The 20605-nt window shown below is 36.6% G+C and overlaps 3 protein-coding genes across 3 annotated transcripts in view; 1 reads left to right on the forward strand and 2 right to left on the reverse strand.

Moving 5' to 3' along the window:
- Nucleotides 1–541, forward strand: part of LOC125497848 (uncharacterized) — a 5942-nt gene extending 5401 nt beyond the window's left edge. Inside the window, exon 9 of the mRNA XM_057394650.1 lies at nt 413–541. Coding sequence (XP_057250633.1) covers nt 413–541 — 129 coding nt within the window. The remainder of the gene's footprint in view (nt 1–412) is intronic.
- Nucleotides 542–10477: 9936 nt separating this feature from the next.
- LOC104893019 (hypothetical protein) lies at nt 10478–11415 on the reverse strand. Its single transcript, XM_010679058.4, has 3 exons — nt 11078–11415; nt 10926–10970; nt 10478–10822 (listed from the first exon to the last, which is right to left on the reverse strand). Exons 1-3 carry the CDS (start codon nt 11325–11327, stop codon nt 10671–10673), a joined length of 447 nt encoding a protein of 148 aa, XP_010677360.2. The 5' UTR covers nt 11328–11415; the 3' UTR covers nt 10478–10670.
- Nucleotides 11416–18919: 7504 nt separating this feature from the next.
- LOC130591687 (uncharacterized) lies at nt 18920–20233 on the reverse strand. The gene is made up of 2 exons (XM_057395357.1): nt 19349–20233; nt 18920–19237 (listed from the first exon to the last, which is right to left on the reverse strand). The coding sequence occupies exons 1-2, from the start codon at nt 19496–19498 to the stop codon at nt 18935–18937; spliced, it is 453 nt and encodes a 150-aa protein (XP_057251340.1). The 5' UTR covers nt 19499–20233; the 3' UTR covers nt 18920–18934.
- Nucleotides 20234–20605: the final 372 nt, after the last annotated feature.

Raw genomic sequence — 20605 nt, forward strand, 5'->3', positions numbered from 1 at the left:
ATCGAGTGATTGAAGCTACTGTCATTTCAGGGAGCAATGTTGGTGACAAGGTATTCATCCCACGAATGACACTAACACCGTCTGACTCAACAAAATTTCCTATCAGATTTCAAAGACGACAATTTCCTTTGACTGTGTGTTTTGCCATGACAATAAATAAAAGTCAAGGACAATCATTGTCGCACGTCGGTTTGTATTTACCGAGGCCTGTTTTCAGCCATGGTCAGCTATATGTCGCTATTTCCCGAGTCACGAGCAAAAAAGGACTTAAAATTCTGATTTGTGATAAAGAGAATAATGTGTGCAAAACAACTACAAATGTTGTTTACAAGGAAGTGTTCCAAAATGTATAACTTCATACACATTTTTGTAATGTTTGTTAATATAACTTTTACTTATTCTTTCTTTACAGTATTTGTTGTCTGCTATTGGTTTCATTGAGAATTCTGTTTTATTAAGCAAATCACTTCCCGTGCATTTTTGCACGGGTCCCAAAACTAGTATTATGTATATTAGTCAAGTGTATACTGGCTTTCCTTGATTGTAGCTAGTAGCTTATTAGACGTATATTTGATTAGCTAAGTTATAGGCTAATGATCCTCTCTGTACATTGTATAATATGACAGCTTTGTCACAGCCCCGGCCCAAACAATAATGAGGCCGTGTGCTGATGTCGAAAATTAGACCCCTATAAATCTATCTTATCGGTTTTTAAATTGTTTCAAAAAAATTCAAATGCCCAATTCTTTCATAAATATTAGAATTCTGAATAACACCTATATAAACTATCTTACTGATTTTTAAATTTTCCAACAATTGTGGCATAAAACCATTACATTTTTATTCAGTTTACACGACAAAGCACTCAAATCATGAAATTACATTACTTGATAACCACTTCTATTAGAACTACACCAACAAAACACCCAAATGAGACTATGCACAGTAAGCATTACTTTTATTAGATTTACATTTGTTTGGTGTAATATGAGTGCAAGAGAGGACCCAACACTGCTAGAAGCCGAATTAAAGAAAACAAAGAGAAACAAGAAGCAACTAATAAGCATTTCAACGAATAACAACCAAGAAACTTTATCCAACAAAAACAACTCAAACTCAACAAAATTAAGAAGAACCCACATTCTTGAAACACACAAAACCCAGATAGAAATCATTAAGAATCTTCAAAAAGATATCCAAATTAAGAAAAAAAAACCCATTTTCACATAGAGAAAACCCACATGAGAATTCACTAAAAATCCCAAATCCAACTTCATTCCTTTTACAAAAAAAAAATGAAATTTAATAGCGAGATCAAAGAGCTTACACCAAGAAAGACCAAGAGATACGAAATTAGATTCAATTCCATGAAACCCGAATTCCATATTCCACATCCACGTTTTCGTTATCGTCGCCGGAAAGTGGTGTTCGTCAGAATGGTGTTCACCGGATTTAGTGTATCATGTCTAGCACTAGAGGTGGGCATGGGCCGGGCCTGTTCACGGGCTCGGCCCGCGGGCTTGAGTAAATGGCGGGTCGGGCCCAGGCCCATGAGTGGCGGGTCGTGCCGGGCCGGGCTTGAATTTTTAAAAATTTGTCCACGGCCCGCCCAGGCCCGCGGGCCGGCCCATGTTTTATGTTGTATATTTTTGTATTTTTGACAGTTTTAGGGTAAAAACAAAGAAAATGAGCGTTCGGCCGCGGGCCGGCCCACGCGGACTCGTGCCGGTGCGGGCTGGAAATAAAAATTCTTGACCGTGACAGTCCCGCGGCCCACGTAGCGGACAACGGGTCGGGTCGGGCCTCGAGCGGGCTCATGTCGGGCCGGGCCCAAACCGTGTCGGGCCAGGCCGGCCCATGCCCACCTCTATCTTGCACTACTCTCTATCAAAACATCTAATATATCTATTTTCACCGAAATTTGTGATGTGATTTTTAGTAGTGTCATAAAAGTAGTTCATATTTCACAGTATAACTTGTAAAAGAGATAGAGAAAGGTGGGTAAGGAGAGTTTCAAAAAGAGAGAGATAGAAAGTTCAGGTTTAGGGGGAAAATGAAGGAGAGAGAGGGGAGTACATACTATAATAATATTGTTGTCTATTGGTGTGACTTGAGAGCGTAATTTCATAAAATAGTACCAATTTTCTTGAAAATTTGAGGCCCTTGAAAATGGGAGGCCCTGTTCTGAGTCCCATTTTAGAATGGTACAGGGTTGGGCCTGCTTTGTCATTGTGAAAGACTAGAAAATAATATCTTACACTACTGCCTTACGAACAACCTCCTTGGGATCCATTTTCCTCCGTTCAAAAATCCACGCGTTTCATTCCAACCATATCCCCCACAATATGCTCCTGAACATAACCCACCACGCTTCTTCAGTTATTGATTTTAAGAGATGGTGGTCACACCAATCCCAAATGTTGTTGGTATGGTTAACATCCACCTCCAATCTCAATGGGGAAAGATGCCAAATTAAGCGAGCTTCACAATACTGAACTACGGCAGGGAAGAGTGTCTCTTCTTGTTCGCCACATATTGGACAGATAATAACAACCCTGAGCCCTCTTCTCTGCAAATTCACTAATACAGGGACTCCTCCATTAAGTATTCACCGACCAGAGTGCCTAATTTTGGGAGGATGTTTTGCACCCCATAACATAACTCGTATTTGATGCTTCTCGTTGGTAGAGTTGCTAGCTTTTCCATCTCTTCTTGCATTGAGTTTAGCAAAGTATGCGATGCGGACTGTGAAGTCACCATGTTTTTTTAGCTTCCGCACCCACTGGTCTTCACACGGATACAATGATAAGGGTATTTTAATAATAGCTTCCCTCTCCCACTCATTAAAATACAGGCCTAAAGTCACTCTATTCCACCCATCTCCATTACTCAGCTCATTGACAAAACTAAGGGCATCTTCATTGTAATTCTCACGAGGGAACACGCACGATTTTGGAACCTTCGGAACCCATGGGTCTTTCCAGATTGCAATAATTCTCCCATCACCAACGACTTTCACAACACCCTTCCTCAACAACTCTCTCAATGAGAGGATAGACTTCCATGTAAACTTGCAATAGGGCTCACATGCACATCTAACAAACTCGAGTTTGGGAAATATTTATTTTTCAATGTCTTCGACATTAAAGAGTTAAAATTCTAAGAATTCTTCAAACTTGTTTAATTTGGCCAACATTGCCTTATAGAAAACTTGGAGATTTCTCATCTCTAACCCTCCATCTTTCTTTGAAACATACATTCTTTCCTAAGACAGCCAAGCAGTTTTCCTTTTGTTATTCCTTTGACCCCAAAAAAAATTATGGCACATTCTCCTAACTTCATTAAGAATACTCACAGCGAGTGAGAAACATTGCATCGCGTATGTTGGGATTGCTTGAGCTATTGCCTTTATGAGAACTTTGCGACCCCCTTACGACAAAAAAAAACCCTCTTTCCATTCTTTCAACTTCTTTAGAATTCGATCCTGAATTGATTGGAAAATGAGTTTCTTCGAACTATCAATGTACATTGGAAGCTCAAGATATTTTTCATGTCCTTCAACAACCATAAATGATAACTTCATCTGAAGCAATTGTTTCTTTTCTTGATCAATGTTTCGGCTATAAGACACTTCCAACTTTTCCATATATGTTTTTTGTCCTGAAGCAGTTTCATAGATTAAGAGAATTTCCAGAATCTGGTCCACTTCCTCCTTATTCGCCCTAATAAATAGCAAACTATCATCTGCTAAAAAAGAGGTGAGATATATGATCCACTATCTGCCAATTTTCACTCCATGGATCTTTTTTGCACTTTCAGCATCACGTAACAAAGCAGTCTGCACATAAGATGAATAAAAGCGGAGACAAAGGATCTCCTTGCCGCAGACCCCGGGAGGGGAAGAACCATCTTGACGGTTGACCATTAATCATAATAGAAATAGATGTAGAACGAACACATCTCATAATAATATCCACAAAACAATCAGGGAAACCCATTTTCAGCATCATTTTTTCAAGAAAAGTCTATTCTACTTTGTTATAGGCTTTACTCATATCGAGTTCTACCCCAAGATAGCTAGCCTTCCTTTCCATTTTTCTTTTTCGCGGATAGTGAAAACACTCATAAGCCACCAGAATGTTGTCTATAATCAGCCTTTCCGGAACAAAACCACTATGTGACTCATGAATAACTTTCAGGAGCACTTTATTGACTCTATTTGCCAGGACTTTCGACTTCAATTTATACATCACACTACACAAACTAATTGGCCTAAAATCAACAGGAGACTCACATTTTTTTTATTTTGGGAATTAAAGCAATGTAAGTCTGATTTAAAGAGCCAATATCCCCATCATTCAAAATGTTCAAACTTTATTAATTACATCGGGTCAGTGGGATTTTGTCAGGTGCATTTGGTGTAGCGCCTTTGCCACATCCTCCCCTATAAAGCGCATTTGTAGCATTGCTGTCATAGAATCCAAAACCCATATGCCCATTTTGTCAATCATGCGCTCCGGTTCAATGTGATCATTGGCACTAAAAAACCCTTCAAAGTCATGTACAAAGACCTCTGCAATTTGGGCTTCTTCTTCAAAAAGAGTCCCTGATGCATCATGAATGTGGTCTATATTATTTCTTGTCTCCCTTTGCTTTGCCTTGTTATGGAAGAATTTTGAATTTTTATCACCATCTTGCAACCAATCCTACCTACTTCGTTGCTTCCATTACATTTCTTCCCTATCTCAAGCTCATCCATCCTTTCATCTAGAGCTCGCATTTGGCTTATTACTTCCGTAGTCTACTCTTCCGCCATTAGATTATGCATCTGTTGCTAGCACTTTCGCAGCTCTTGCGCAACCTCTTCAAAAGTGCTCTTACTCCAAGTTTTGATTTTGCTTACAGTTCGAGCTATATTACCCCTCACATCTTCTCCTCTTTCCCACGCCTTAGCAATAATTTCCTAGCAAGACTCTTCATGGAGCCATGTTTCTTCAAATCTGACCATCTTTCTTTTCTTCTTTCTTTTTGCGAGTAAGGTTGAGCTTTCATACATAAGGGAAATGAAAGATGATTCGACATTCTCTTATCTAAATGAGACACAAACGACCCACCATACTTTTCTCTCCGCATCTCAATTACAAAAAATCGATCAAGATGCTCCTGAACATTCTCATCTCCAGTCCTATTATTAGTCCATGTATAAGGATTCCCAGTGAAAGGTAAGTCCTCCAGTTTGCAGATATCCATAGTATCCCTCAAAATTGCAGCCTCTTCAAATTTAAACTCACTGTCTCCCTACTTCTCTTTAGACCATAACATTTAATTCAAATCACCCCGACAAAGCCAAGGAGTGTTTGAATTATCATACAAAGATTTCAGCAAAATCCTCGTTTTATGCTTATTTTCTTCCTTCGGAAACCCATACACTCCTGTAAAACGCCACTCATCTTTATGTGTGTCAACCACTATAACATCAAAGTGATTAATTGAGTAGGATTTGAACGTAACTTCCCACCATTACTTCAAAAAAAGAGCGATACTACCGCTTCGTTTCCTTCCTTCGCCTTTACATCCTACTGCTAAAACATTTTTGAATTTTAATTTAACTCTAATTCGCTCCAACTCATGTAACCTAGTCTCTTGCAAAAATAACAAATGGGGATTTTCAGAAATAACAACTCGCCGTAGTGCATTCACTGTCGGGATATTCCCAACCCCCGACTATTCCAAGAGAGGTTGTGATTCATTGTTCAACGATAGCCCATAGTGAGGGGCCCGCCATATTCTCATCAGTTCACATATCAACAGGTTCCTTGTCTTTGTACTTTAGTTATTCTTTTCTTAGTGACCCCACCTCTATCAACCTCACTACTATCCAGGTCTTCTCTTTCTTTCCTTCGAATTCCCACCAAGCATTGACCACCCTAACTTGTATTGTTGCTTTCTTGCAACCTTCGGGTCTAACTTGTCTATTTATGGTTGACAAGTACACCCACTTCCTCAGCCTTCGTGTGATGTTGAACCTACTGGCACGCACTGGCTTTCAAAGATTTCTTTTTCTCTACCTTCACTTTTAGCACTCCTGTTCTCAATCCTTTCTCCCTCCTTGCTGCACACAATAGTATTCACACTAACCTCCACTAGCCACTACATTGACAACCTTCTCTCTTCCATTAAGATCACATTCGTTCATTAAACTTCTTCAGCACCCTCTGAAATTTGCACCTTCTCTTTCGCAATCTTCTTTATTATGGGTTTTCTTGTACGGAGATTGCGGGCACAGGTGTCTTCAGTTTGTCATTCAAATTCACAACTTCTTCTCTAGTCTGCTTCCATGAGGAAGCCTTAATCCAACTCCCATATGAGAGATGTAACACTCCGACTCTTACAAAGTCGAGTATATTGTCATCAATGCGCATCCATGACCAACAATTGTTGTCAATAACCAGCACAAGTTCTTCCGGCATATTTTTTCCTCACTTATGCGTACCCCGAGAAACTTCTTAGGAGGTCACCCATCCTTGGACTACTCTCAGCCAAGCACGCTTAACTATGGAGTAACTGAGGAAATGAGCTCTCTAAAAGAAAGATGCATCTTGTTAGAATGAGTAGCATGTTAAATCCCTTAAAGCAATCATGATGGGTATTACAAGAGAAGTGGATCCTTATCTTCTCGACAATTATTACAATCCTTCAAACCATGACCAAGCTTGCCGCAAATATTACTAAACAAGGGGGTCATTCGTACTTTACATTGAAAATTCTTCAATCCCTCCCCTCATCTTAATCTTAACTCTCTACAGTAAGGGCTTCTGAACATCCACTTTACTATTTTTATAGATTTTTCAATTCCTATAGAGTCAGAATTGTCCATCTTAATAAAAGAACCAATTTTATTTCCAATTGCTTCAAGATTATTATTATTAAGTCTCCCTTTGAAAGGTAAATTGTAAACCCTAATCTACATAGGCAGTTCATGGAACGTCATATATGAGGGTTTTACATTACCTTCCATATCCGCAAGAATGATGGCGTACTTGTCAAAGTGCCATGGTTGGCCATCGACAACCTTTTGTTTGTCGTCCCAATGATGGAATTGAAAAACGAACGTGTTCTTTTCGATATTGTTGATCTCGAGACCATGCTTCGATTGCCAAACACTCTTTATCGTAGTCATAAAAGCGTTAGCATATATATTACAATTTGTCCATACATTCCCTATAAGGCCTAATTCAACCCTAGCATCCTTATCGATCCACTCTACTACCTCCTGCTATATTTTCATGCAGAATTTTTGTGACAACCCCCCTCCCCCCCCCCCCCCCCCCACTTTCCCATTTGTCTTCTTCATGGGAGATTTTTCCTCCCCACCCTCCTTATTTTCACACACATTATTTTGAGACGAGGCCATTGGATCAATCAGAATTCTCGAAGGCCTCGATAATCTGGTTGCAAAACGAGGAACCCAACTAGAAATTATAGACAAACCCTCTCAAGAAAAACCTAGAGGGAACTTTCAAAATCATGTAAAACCTAGAAAGATAAAACCACAACATGACAAAGCATATTATTGTATTTTTTCAGCATTGGTTAATGCTAGTTTTACTTTGATTTTTAACATTGTTTAGTGTTCATATTTCAAGTCCGACCAATCGCTTTCAAAAATTTACAAAAGTAAATGTTATTATTGATAGAAAAATATTATAAATAATGTTAATAGTGCACATCATCAAATTATATCTATTAACCTGGAAGGCAAGTAATACCTTAATGCTTAATTTTTTAAAATAATCTTCAATATAAAAAGATGGGCATATATGTATTATCTAATAGAAAATGCAAGTATATAGTGTATAATTAGGGCCCTATAAGATCTCTACATATATCAAATACACTAATTTATTAAGTATTCATACGTAGGAGAGAAATTTAGAATGAAACGTTCTACTTTAACTTCCACTTCAACTTAGGTCCTGTTCGGCAATAAGTTTTAGAGTAGCTTTTAGTGTTTTGGCTGAGTCAAACTAATTAAGTGTTTGGCATGGTAGATGTTGGAGTAGTGGTTAGTGTTTCAAGTAGTGTTTAGATAGTTGTTGAGAAACGTTATAATTTATAGAGTTTAAGAAAGTAGTGTTCAAGTTTTTTTCCCTTTTTTTGGGGAAACAATACAAGAAATATCTGAAAATAACATTTTCCTCCTTGCTTTGCCTCCCGTTGAATGAATGTGGAGGAAATTCCAGTTTTTTCTTGCAAAAGTTGATTTTAAGCAAAAATCGCCTCTTGGGGTTGCTTGAGGTGAGAGAAAATATTAAGGGATGAAATTGACAACCCGCTTAAGGTGCTTTCTGCTTCAAAAGCTTCAAAGAAACGCGATTGTTCACATGATCCTGAGCCCGGAATCCCAAGCAATAGTGGTTTGTTGGGATTGCTCATGCAGCGAGATGCAATGTTCGCTGTTGGTTGTTCGTTGTCCAAATCGTGATCAACACTCACTTTTCTTACTATTGCAATCAACCATTAAAGTTTTGCCTCCATCATCACAAGCATTGACCAGCGATGCCCCCCTTCACATGCGACTCCTTTTCGTTGTTGTTTATTTCTGTTTTCTATGGTTTGTAAGAACTCCTACAACTCCTTTAGGTTTGTTTGTTTGGTTTAGATTTGCTTGTATTAACATTAGGTTATACTTCCTCTTTTAATTAATGTACGATTTCTCAATGTCAAAAAAAAATAAATAAATTTTGAGCTTCTGTCCCATAAAAAAATACACAAAGGTTTCGGGCTTGTGCGTGATGTAACCCTCATCTTTCAACAGGAATATAGCTTAGACATATTTTCTAAATTATTAAAAGGGTTAAGGGTTGTATAGAAGAATATAGAAAGCGTCATTTGGGGAAGTAGACAAGAAAAATTCAATTATTAGGCAATAAGCATATAATTCATAGATTATACCAAATTAAAAAGTATAATTAATTATAAAAACAGTGGGGAAACAAGACGAAGTCTACAAGGGTACGAGACAAGAAGTTGAAACGAAAGTGGAGTGAAAGGACCCCACCAAAGCAATCATCAAAATTACACGTAGAGGAATTGAATATAACTACAGTTTTAGGACACCTGGGCGGCCTTAGGACTTAGTCGCTAAGCTAATAGTATTATTTTTTGACATATGATTATTTAGCTTGATTATATCATCATCTATATAGTCTGTTATTTTTGTAATTCTCTCTTTTTCCTTTTGCAACAATCGTCCATCTGTCATTTTTTTTAATTCTCTAGTCAGTCACTGGGCATCACAACAAAGAGAGAGTATCAATTGCACAGTAGGCCCAATCACCCGGACAAATAAATGATACAAATCAATTATTTTTAATTCTCCCATTTCAAAAAATAGACAGGTGTTGCATTTATTTTGAAACGAATGGAATGGAGTAGTTTTTAAAAGTCTTTGGTATGCTTCATTGTTTTGAAGACTTGACTAGAAGCGTTTCTATAGATTGGCCGTTGGCACCATGCTCTCTTGTGCTGGAGGCCACTCGTGTCCGTTTTGGGCCGACTGCCGAGGCAACCACACCCTTAATTAATAAGGCTCAGGCAAGGTATGAGGCGCAACCTTCACAAAAGGCGTTTGTACCTCGTGTTGTGCAATGTATTCTGATTCAAAGTTGCAGCTCAAGCACAACCCCCGGCCTAGCACACACAAAACCGTGTCATTCTTGACCCACGACATGCCTTCCTCATGCCTTGTCGTGCTGTATCTGTGCTAGATCATACTGTGCTTAGGACCAACCAAGTACCAACCCGACTAAACTCTATCTTTAGCTGTTTCATTTGTGAATCACGTAATAAGTTTTACACAAACGTTACATTACTATTACAATAACCATTAACAAACAGCAACAAATTGATTACAGAAAATTATCATTCACCTAATATCGAAAGACACATCACTAATTCACTAAAATGCAAGTTTAGGTAGTACAACCTGCAATATACATCCAACCATATTTGTAAATTTCAGGGTGTGACAGAACTACTTAAAATTAAGTGTTCACCCACTGTTATTAAAATCACATCACTTTCTTTTTTGCCCTTTATAGAGAACACCTGGTTTTTCCTTCAGAAACCCCACTTCTGTCCCTCAGTTATACTGCCACCGGAGCCCAATAAATAAATTAAATTACTACCACTGTCCACTACTATGAGTAATTAATATTATTATTTTAATAAATTTCCAGCCTGGCAGGCCCAAACTCCAACTCATTAACCGCACTTCAAGGCCACCACTGTAACGGCTCGATCCTTCCAGCTGGACTCCAACTAAACTCGGCGCAACTTCATCTACATTGCGCTTCCTCTTTGCGCATGTTAGCAGTTTTACAAAACAAACAAAATTTTATGCTCTGCTTTTTTTGTTTTTTCGTAATTCTTTTTTTTCTGTCGGCAGATATTTATTTGTGTGAACAGAAGAATATATTTGTACAAAAATACTGCCTATTATATCCAGTATCAAATTACATTAGGCATCAAATTTTTTTTTTCTTCTTCTTGACAGCAAATAAAAGAACCAAATAATCGGAAAATTAAATTTAAAATGGCGAAATTTTCTACCAGGACTGTGTATACGTGCCAGATTCTGACGGTGAGCTCCTTGAACACACGTGCGACTAAAAATCGCCGAGTTTCCGGTGAGAGCGAGATTTATGAGTGTTTTCTTCTTGAATTTCTTCCTGCAAATTCCGTAAACTTCGTATCGCAAATGCGTTGCTTCTTTTCAACTTATTATCAACTCTTCCAATGTCGTCAATGTCAGTCGAATCTGCATTAATAACTTATTACTCAATTTTAACTAATAAAATTCAGCTACCAGAGCTCAAAAGAATAATAATAAAAATAAAATGAAATTTCATTAGCATTTTTACCGATTAATTTATCCGGATGATTGAATCCGTTAAACTGAGCTAAATCTGGAAAAAAGAAACAAAAACGCAGAAAATGTCAGTTTTCCAGAATTTCTTCAATGCATCAAACAAATTTATTCTGTGATTTTAGTGAAAGTAGACTGTAGAAGTACCTGACGGAGAAGGATCGTGAGAAGAGAGATAAAGGATGAAAAAGCAGAGAAGAATGAGGATAGGAATGAGGTGAATGAATTTTTCCGGCTGAGAGTGACATCGGAGAGGCTTTTCCGGCTTAATTTCATCGTCGCCGGAGAATGACGATTGCGATGATTCACGTCGTTTCTGGTCTTCGGACTTTGAAACGGCGTCGTCTTTGGCTACTAGACCTCCCCTGCCTGGTGAGCCTAAAGATTGGCGCTGCATGTTTAGAGGAGAGAGAAATGAGAGAGATGATTGTTGAAGAGAGAGAAAGTGAGTGAGAGAGATGCTCTTATTCGAGGTGTTTGTTGGGGGAGCGCATTATTTAATACTAGACTTTATATGCACGCGATGCGTGCGTTAATTTTAAAATTTGTTATTTTATTAGATACTTTATTCGTATTTTATTTATGATTAAACTTAAATGTGAAAAATTCAACAGTTAGATGAATTTAGATATATTAATTCGCTAATGCAAAAAAATAAAAAGGTTGTGAGTGATTGTTAACATTAATTTTTTGTGAATGAATATTGAACAGAAAGAACAAAAATAATGAGTTGGTTTAACTGAATTAAAGAGTATCAAAGGTAGTGAATGTTTAGACTTTTCATGTGCACGTTATGTATGCCATCTTTTTTTTAATAAGGTATAAATATTTTGTCCATTTAATTTTTGATTGAACTATTTGATGCATATACCATTTTAAACTATTTTTAAATGGCAAGTTGGAAAGAAAATTTATAAATGATTTGCTTTTGTAAATTTTTTCATTCCATTAATTAGATCATTAAGGTTATTTTAGTCACTTCAAAAAAGGACACCACAACTCCTCCCTTTGCTTATATAGTAGAGATTTAGTGCGGAGATTAATTAATTTCCTTCTTGCTTTTATCCACTGTCATTTTTTCTAATGGCTTTAAATTGTGAATAGATTTTTATTTTTGTACCAAATCACAAAGTATATAATTGCTTTTTGGCATAAAAGTATTTGATAATCTTATTGATATGTTAAGGATAATATGAGAGATATGTTTATCATAACAATTTATCTTACACGGCAAATTGGGAATAAGAGAGATCTTAGAAGTTAGAAGTATATAACATGGCAATACATATAAATTAATGTACTTTAGTTTAATATACTTAAATAAATCCAACTTGGTACATTTAAATTAAATTATATTCAATATTCAGTTAAATTAATTCAGCTCAGTTTAACACGCTTAAATTAAATACATTTTAGTACAATTCAATGTACTTAAATAATTCAATTTGATACACTTAAATTAAGTTTAGTTAAATCAAGTTCGATTCAGTTCATTCACTTAAATTAAATTTTGCTTAATTTATTATTTAAATTAATTTTAATTCACTCCCATTCAAAAACACATAATCATAAAATAATCCATATTTTTCAATTTAATTGTTAAAAGTTATAGCTATATCTCCTTCGAATAATAAAAAGTTTTAAGGCAACTTTGGCCACTAACTTATTTCGAGTAATTTTTTTTAACCTAAGTTAAGTGGGATTAATTGCTAGAATATGGGACCAATTCAAAGACAGTAAAAAGAGATAATATAGGGGTTTATGCTCTTTGATTGGAGGGACCAAAAGCTTGTCGTAGAAGGGAGGGGAACCTCTTTACAATACTTTGTGATAATTACCAATTTGCATGTGACTTTAGATAGTGCATGGTCGGTCCCTCTTCTTAGTAGACTCTACTCCGTAGTAAACTTAGTAAGGTAGTTCGTGATCAGTCTATTTTTATCCTTCGGTGACCGTTGGCTTTGTTTTTTTTTTGCTTTTATGGAGAAGGCCGGTGACCGTTGCATGTGTTTGATAGGAGTATACTTTAATCTTTAGGTAGTTATCAAAGGCAATTAACGTTTTACGTTTCACCATACGAATGGTTGGAGCTTGTGTATTATGAATAATGAAATGCTAATGACACATGAGTCATAAGGCTAATCATTGATGTGTTGATGTCTCTAGTGTAAGTATTTATATGTTGACTTTTTCTTGTTTTTCTTAGTTTTGTTGTGCATATATACTATGTTTTTATTAACAACTAGTTCTTGTTCTGGGACATACGACCCGGATTATTTATTGATGTTCATTTGAAATCTTCAAAAACAGAAGTGTCTTTAAATAATTTTTCCCTCCCACAAAGAACAACATCAGCATTGTATTTTAGTTGGTTAGTGCATAGCATATCAAACTTCAAAAACAGAAATATTTGTCTTTAAATTATTCCCCTCCCCCCCCCCACACACAAAGACCAGCATGAGCATTGTATCATAGTTGGTTACTGCATTAGTATATCAAATGAGATGTCATGGATTCGAGTCTTGAAACACACATTTTTATTGTTTAATGTCTCATTTGATTGAGTGGGGGAAGAAAAAGTACATATGGTAGCATGTCATTTGTTTGTTTTGGATTTTAGATATATATATTTCAAGGCTCATTGTTATTCTTGCTTATCCTATTGTAAAAAAAATTACAGTACTAAAAGAATTCCTTAAAGATGCAAGTATAAAAGAATAATGAACTCCTCCATGCTTATCTCTTGTATTATGTATTGTTATCTTAATCTCATACACACCAAAAATAAATAATTTTGCTTTGACATGATGTAAGTTGGCATTCTCCTACCAACATTTCCACTAAATCAGATACATTATTAATTAAATTTTGTACACAAGACACAAAATTGCAAACAAGTCGAAGTGACGTAGGCTATGTTCAGTTCACCTTATTTTTGCTTATTTCAGATCTAATCAGATCAGATCAGATCAGATCAGAAAAAATATGTTCAGATCAGATCAGATCAGAAAAAATAAGTTCAGATCAGATCAGATCAGTTCATATCAGATTATGCTTATATTTAAAAACTCATTATTATTATTAAATGTCTTTCATTACATATTAGTAAAAATTATAATAAAGTACTCATTGAGACGAATCAAACAAGACCCCATATGACTATATTTTTTCTTATATATTGAGAAAAATCTAAAACATTCTCTCTAATTGTGAATAGTGTCAAGATTCTAAGTTAGAAAGATAAAAAAAATACAAAAGGAGTATTATTATTTACTAGTACATTTGTTCAAAAGAATTATTATTGTTGTTGTTGTTCTTGTACTTATTAATTAGAAAAAAATTGTTTTAAATAAGTCAACCTTTTCGTGGTCTTCCAAATTCAAGTCTAACTTTTGATTAATTCTGTTCAAGTTCACCTTACATTAGTATTAACTATAATTAAGGTTTATGACTACTTACCTGCACAATAGGTAATTAGATAAGTTGGTTGGAAGTCTGACTTTTATTAAAGTCCTCCACAACTAACAATACCCACCCAAGTAACATTACCCACCCAAAAACCCACCCACATAACCATACCCACCCAAAAACCCACCACATAACAATACCCACCAGAAACGAAAACCCCAAAACAAAACAACTTCTATCTCTCTCCTCCATTTTATTTATACAGAGAAACAACAAGAGAGAATATCGGAAATTAGCGAAGGGATTTGCTGAAATTTGCGAATTGTAGGTGCGTTTAACAGCGAATTGCGAAAAGGGTGAAAGTTCCCATCATCTTCATCATTGTAGGTGCGTTTAATTCCTTCTTTGAAGTTTTTTTTTTCGATTTCAACATCTTATGATTTTGAATTTTAGTCTTGATTGATGGCTTATATTGTTGCTAAAATGATTAAGTTTAGCTTATAGTTTTACCTCACATGTTGAATTTAGGTTAACTTTTTATTAAATTCATCTTTCATGATTATTAGGTTGCAATGTCAGATAGTTTGTTCAAGAATGTAACTTTACGTTTCTGGCATGGAGGGAAATTTATGAAAGCTAATACTGGGAGATGATATACCTAGGGGGTAAAGGCAGAACCTTTGAAGCAAACCCAGATGAATTATGTTATTGGGGGGTCCATGAGATGGCTACTAAAACTGGAAATTATGATGACATAGAGGGGGTTTGGTATCTTAGGCCACGAGAAGCCATGGTGGTTGGGTTTACAAAAATTGAGGGTGATGCTCAGGTGTTTGAAGCTGGGGAATTAGCCATTAAAAATAGGTCAATTGACTTATATGTGCAATATAAAGGCAATGATGTGTGCAGTTTGAAGAATATTCCTGGTCTCCAAACAAGTAAGACTATTATTTCTTCCACCCAAAAACCCAAACCAATTCCTGTTCCCAAACTAATGTCTGTTTCTCAACCTATTAAAAAAACAAATTGACACCAAGGAGGGGTCCACCTGATGTGGCAACTAGACCTAGGTTGAGGAGTGATGATGTGTGCATATTGTTGGACTTTGGCACATCATCTTTGACTGACACCTCACCTAAAGTAGATAAAGCTCCAAAACCTGTTCTTTCTAACCCTAAAATCCCACAAAAAAACACCACAGAAAAAACAACAAAAAAACACCACAAAAAACACAAAAAAAACAATAACTCAACCCTTAGCCACAAAACCTCCTTCTAGCAATGATTTTCTGGAAAATTATTAGTGGATTGACCCTAGACCCAATGACAGTCCATTGAGGTTAGATCAGCTGATAGAGCAGTACAGTGATGCATCTGAGGATTCATTATATGAACCAGATGAACTTGGGAAGAAGAACAAACTGGGGATGCAGATTTGAGTGAGGGAGGTGAAGATGCAGATCTGAGTGAGGGATATGAGGAGGAATTAGGGCCAGAAGATGAAGAGGACCCTGTGTTAGAGGAGTCTGATTGCAGTGATGAAGAGTATCGCATTGCTAGGGATAGAGTGAGGAGTGCTAACAACAAGTTATTACAAATAGCTAGCCAACTACAAAAACAAGCTGCTGAAGGCACATTAAATGCCCAATCAAATCCTACAAATGGTAGATCAACTGTCACAAAGGAGTGTGGATATGAGAGTGAGTACTTTGACAGTGATGAGGACCTAAACACACCTCCATAGAGTGGTGATGAGGCAGAGGGAAGTGTTAGACCTAGTAGAGGAGTGTTAGTTAGTCCTCAAACAGATTTTAGTAAGTTTGAGTGGAAGCCAGGGCAAAGGTTTGCAACCAGGGATGATTTTAAGCAGGCAGTGGCTAAGTATTCTATTTTGCAAGGAAGGAACCTCACTTTTTTGATAAGCAACAAGTCAAGGAGGCAGGAACTTGGGGTGAGGTGTGTAAAGGGGTGTTCCTTTTACCTGTATGGATCTTGGCATTCATTAAAAGCAAGTTTTTTAGTCAGGAAGGTGAAGGGAGTGCATAAGTGTCACAGAACCATGAAGAAGAATAGGCAGTTAAAGGCTACATGGGTAGCTAAGGAAATGCTGGAGGTTTTCAAGGCTAGGCCCATTGGCCAGCCAAGGACATTCAAGAAACAATTAAGAGAGCTTATAAGGTGCTGGTGAAGGAAAAGTTTTGCCTACAAAGTGAAGTATCATGCCCACAAGCTACTTCATGGGTCAATGCAAGATCATTACCTCAAGTTAAGGAGATACATTGAAGCAATCAAGCAAACAAGCCCAGATACAGTCTTGGATTTGGTGGTTGACACAAGTACGAAGTCAAATCCACCTACATTCCAGAGACTTTTCACTTGCTATGAGGGTTTGGCCATGGGGTGGAAGGAAGGGTGAGAAGGATCATTTGCATTGATGCTGCATTTTTGAAGACATTCCTTGGTGGTCAGATCTTGTCTGCAGTAGGGAGGGATGCCAATGAGCAGATGTTCCCAATTGCTTGGGCTGCAGTTGAGGGAGAAAATAATTCATCTTGAGTTTGGTTCATCACTCACCTCCAGACTTCCCTTGACTTGGGAGATGGTACTGGATTGGCCATTGTCAGTGATGAGCATCTTGTAAGCATCTAAACACTCTCTCATTATGTTACTAATTTATTATGTGAATCTCAATTACACACTAATGTTATTGCACACTAATGTTATTGCACACTAATATTAGCTTACCCTGTGTTGCTATTTAGGCTATACTACATGCTGTTGCCACTATGTTGCCAATGGCAGAGCATAAGCATTGTACTCGCCATGTCTTTGCTCACTGGCATAAGCATTTTAGGGGAGATGACATGAAGTTAAAGTTCTGGAGCATAGCTAAATCTTATAGCATGGCTGACTACAATGAGTCATTGGATGAATTAGAGAAAGAAAATAGTGATGCTGCATCTTCTTTTAGGGCATATAACCCACCTTGCTTCTGTAGGGCTTTCATGAGTGATGAGATTAGATCTGATGCAATAACTAATAACATGGCAGAGACATTTAATGGTTATATAGTTAATGCTAGGACCAAACACTTAATCTACATGTTGGAGGATATTAGGGTTGCCCTAATGCAAAGACTAGTGACCAAAAGACAAGAAATGGAGAAGTGTAATTCAGTTTTATGCCCTAGGATACAAGCTATGTTGGATAAGGAGAAGGAAAAAGCTTCACTATGTGATGTTATCCCCTCAACAGATTTCATTTTCAATGTTAAAATATCTTGATCAGTTGATAGTAAACCTTGAGGATAGAACATGTACCTGCAAGAAATGGGACAAATTAGGTGTACCCTGTTGCCATGCTGTGGCCTGTATTGAGTTCCTTAACAAAGAAGCAGAATTTTATGTTGATGAGTGTTACAGAAAAGAGGTTCATCTGAGAACCTGTGCTGCTGCCATACCACCTATTGAGGGTGAAAGATATTGGCCTCGGGTGGAATGTAAGTTGGATCCCCCTCCAATTAAGGTGGGACCAGGGAGGCCTAGAAGGAATAGGATTAGAGATCCATATGAGGATCCCAAGAGGCCAGGACAGCTAACAAGGCATGGCATGAAAATGACATGCACCTTGTGTAGGGAAAAAGGGACACAATAAGAGGGGTTGTCCTAAAAAGGATACTGCACAACCACTTGAACCCCCAGCTAAGATCAAACAAAGAGGAAGACCTAAAAAACCTACTTCAACTCCTATAGAAGCATCAACATCCCACCATTCAGTCACTGCACAGCCTACACAACTAGGCAGGGTTGGGAGGATGATATTAGGTGGGATAGGAGCTAGAGGGTCAACAACTGGAAGGGGCAGAGGTGGTGGCTATGCTGCAAGAGGGGCTACAATTGGAAGAGGCAGAGGGAGAGGAAGAAATCAGGTATAGCTGCACTAACTTCTTTTTTGTCAATTTATTAATTCATTAACTGTACTAACTCTTTGTTTTTTTTGGCAGGTACCAGTAGGTGTTGGTCTACTGACTATGGATGATGGAGCCCAGATCATTAACCCAACTAGATCAAGAGGGGGTGGAAGAGGCAGGACTGGTGGAAGAGCCAGAGGTGAAGGGAGAGGCAGATCCGGTGTGAGAGGCAGAGGCAGGGGTGCAGTTGGTGGAGGAGGCACAGAATGCACCCAGTTAAGCCAAGGATCCCAAGTTGTTGACCCAAACTCAGTAGAGTTGCTGCTTTGTGGACAAAGTTGCAATTTTTTGGAGTTAAATGTACTAGTTTTTGAACTTGCAATTGTTAAATGTATGAATGCTATGAATTTGCAATTGTTGCAATTAGTTAGGGATGAGACAAATTTAGTCACTTATGGTCTGAATGCTATGAATTTGCAATTGTTGCAATTTTTTTGAACTCATGTAAGTACATTTGCAATTAGCTTCCTGCTGGAAATTGAAGAAGACTTTCAAAGCAAATTTGAAGCACTACAATATTGTTGTCTAATTATCTATGCACTGAAATTTTGAACCAAAGGTTATCTTTATTAATACCATCCAAAATCAGCACAATAATACAAAGTACATTCATCCATCCACCAACCTCTACTTAAGGTAGTAAAAAATACAAAATAACAAGCACAACACAATGAGAGCAAATTTCAGATTCTTCTCATTTGTGGCACTTTGCACCAAGTTACAACGCAATTGAGCATTTTCTTTCTTCAATGCAGAAATTTCTAATTCCAAGCTATGCTTCTTTGTTTGCAATTTCATGATTTTATTGTCCTTAAATGTCTGAACAACCTCCAACTCAGCTATGCTAGTATCCTTCTCAAAAATCTGAAATTGAAGATCTTCATGGGCAGTGCTATCATCAATGATTTTGAACATTTCACATTTAGTATCCTACGAAACAACAATAGTGAATCAGGTTCCCAATTGAAAAATTAGGGAAAAATTAAGAAACCTACAAATTGACAAAATTAGGGGAAAAAAATTGGGACAAATTGTACTTACTGGCCATAAAGGACAACCATAGAATCTGGAACCAACATTAGGCCCATTCTTCACTGTTCGCACCACTGCATTGTTCCCACACTTGCATTTAACCCTCCTTGAATTGGAGGAGCATCCTGAGCCAAAGGAAGCTTGCTTCCTTCCTGACATAATTTCGAGGAAAAAAAGGAAGACAGAGGAGAAAAAATGGAGGGCGGAAGAAAATGGAGAACCGGAGAAAATGGAGAAATGAAGAAGAAAGAAAAAAAAAAGGAGAGAGAAAATGTTCAGTTAAAGGAGGGAAGGGAGAAAGGAGGTAGAAGGAGTTAAAAAGAACAAGAAAAAAAAATTAAACCCAACGGTCATGGACACGTCAGCATAATTACCGGATACAACCTGCATTTCCAGGTTAAGTAGTCATAAACCTTAATTATAGTTAATACTAATGTAAGGTGAACTTGAACATAAATAATCAAAAGTTAGACTTAAAATTGGAAGACCACGAAAAGGTTGACTTATTTAAAACAATTTTTCCTATTAATTATTAATATTGGTAAGTATTATTAATCTTGTTGCTACCATTATAAATGTCATTGTTATTATTATATTAAGTTATTTTGTTGTTATTAAATAATAGAAAATTAAAAGTCACGTGTTAAGAACATAAGATTGACGCAAAAATAAGAAATATATAAAATATGATATCTCAAATTCATGACAACGAAACTACTAAGTTCGGATTACATTCAAAATAAGCTAAGTGTGAGATACAAATTATAAATTTAGATTCGGTATACCTCTTCCTACCGAATTCCAAATCTCTCTAACTATTTGAAGTTGCACGATATTTATTTCTTTTTTGCTCAAGTCATAGTTGTTTGTATATCTTATTTTATTTTATATGGAAAAAAAGAGTTGAGTTTGCCGACTTCTCAAGTATGAAACATGTTTTTTAAGGAAAAGTGTGAAACCTTGTATAAGTGCTCTTATAAATTAATGACTTGAGTTATATAATTATTTTTAGTAATAATAATAATAATGATTATACTTATTATTGTTGTTCTTATAATAATGATAATAATAATAATTATTATTAATAATAAAAGTTGTGTAAAAGCTGTAATAGAAATAAAATGATAATAATAGTAATACTATAAAGAAGATCTTATAATGTATTGCATAATAATGATTTACAAAGTAATAATATAATAGTAATAATATATTTTATAAAAGATAAGATCTTGTAAATCAGATCATATCAGATCAGATCATAAAAAA

This window comes from Beta vulgaris, chromosome 5 (genome assembly GCF_026745355.1).
Source record: "Beta vulgaris subsp. vulgaris cultivar EL10 chromosome 5, EL10.2, whole genome shotgun sequence".
NCBI classification, from domain to species: Eukaryota; Viridiplantae; Streptophyta; class Magnoliopsida; order Caryophyllales; family Amaranthaceae; genus Beta; species Beta vulgaris.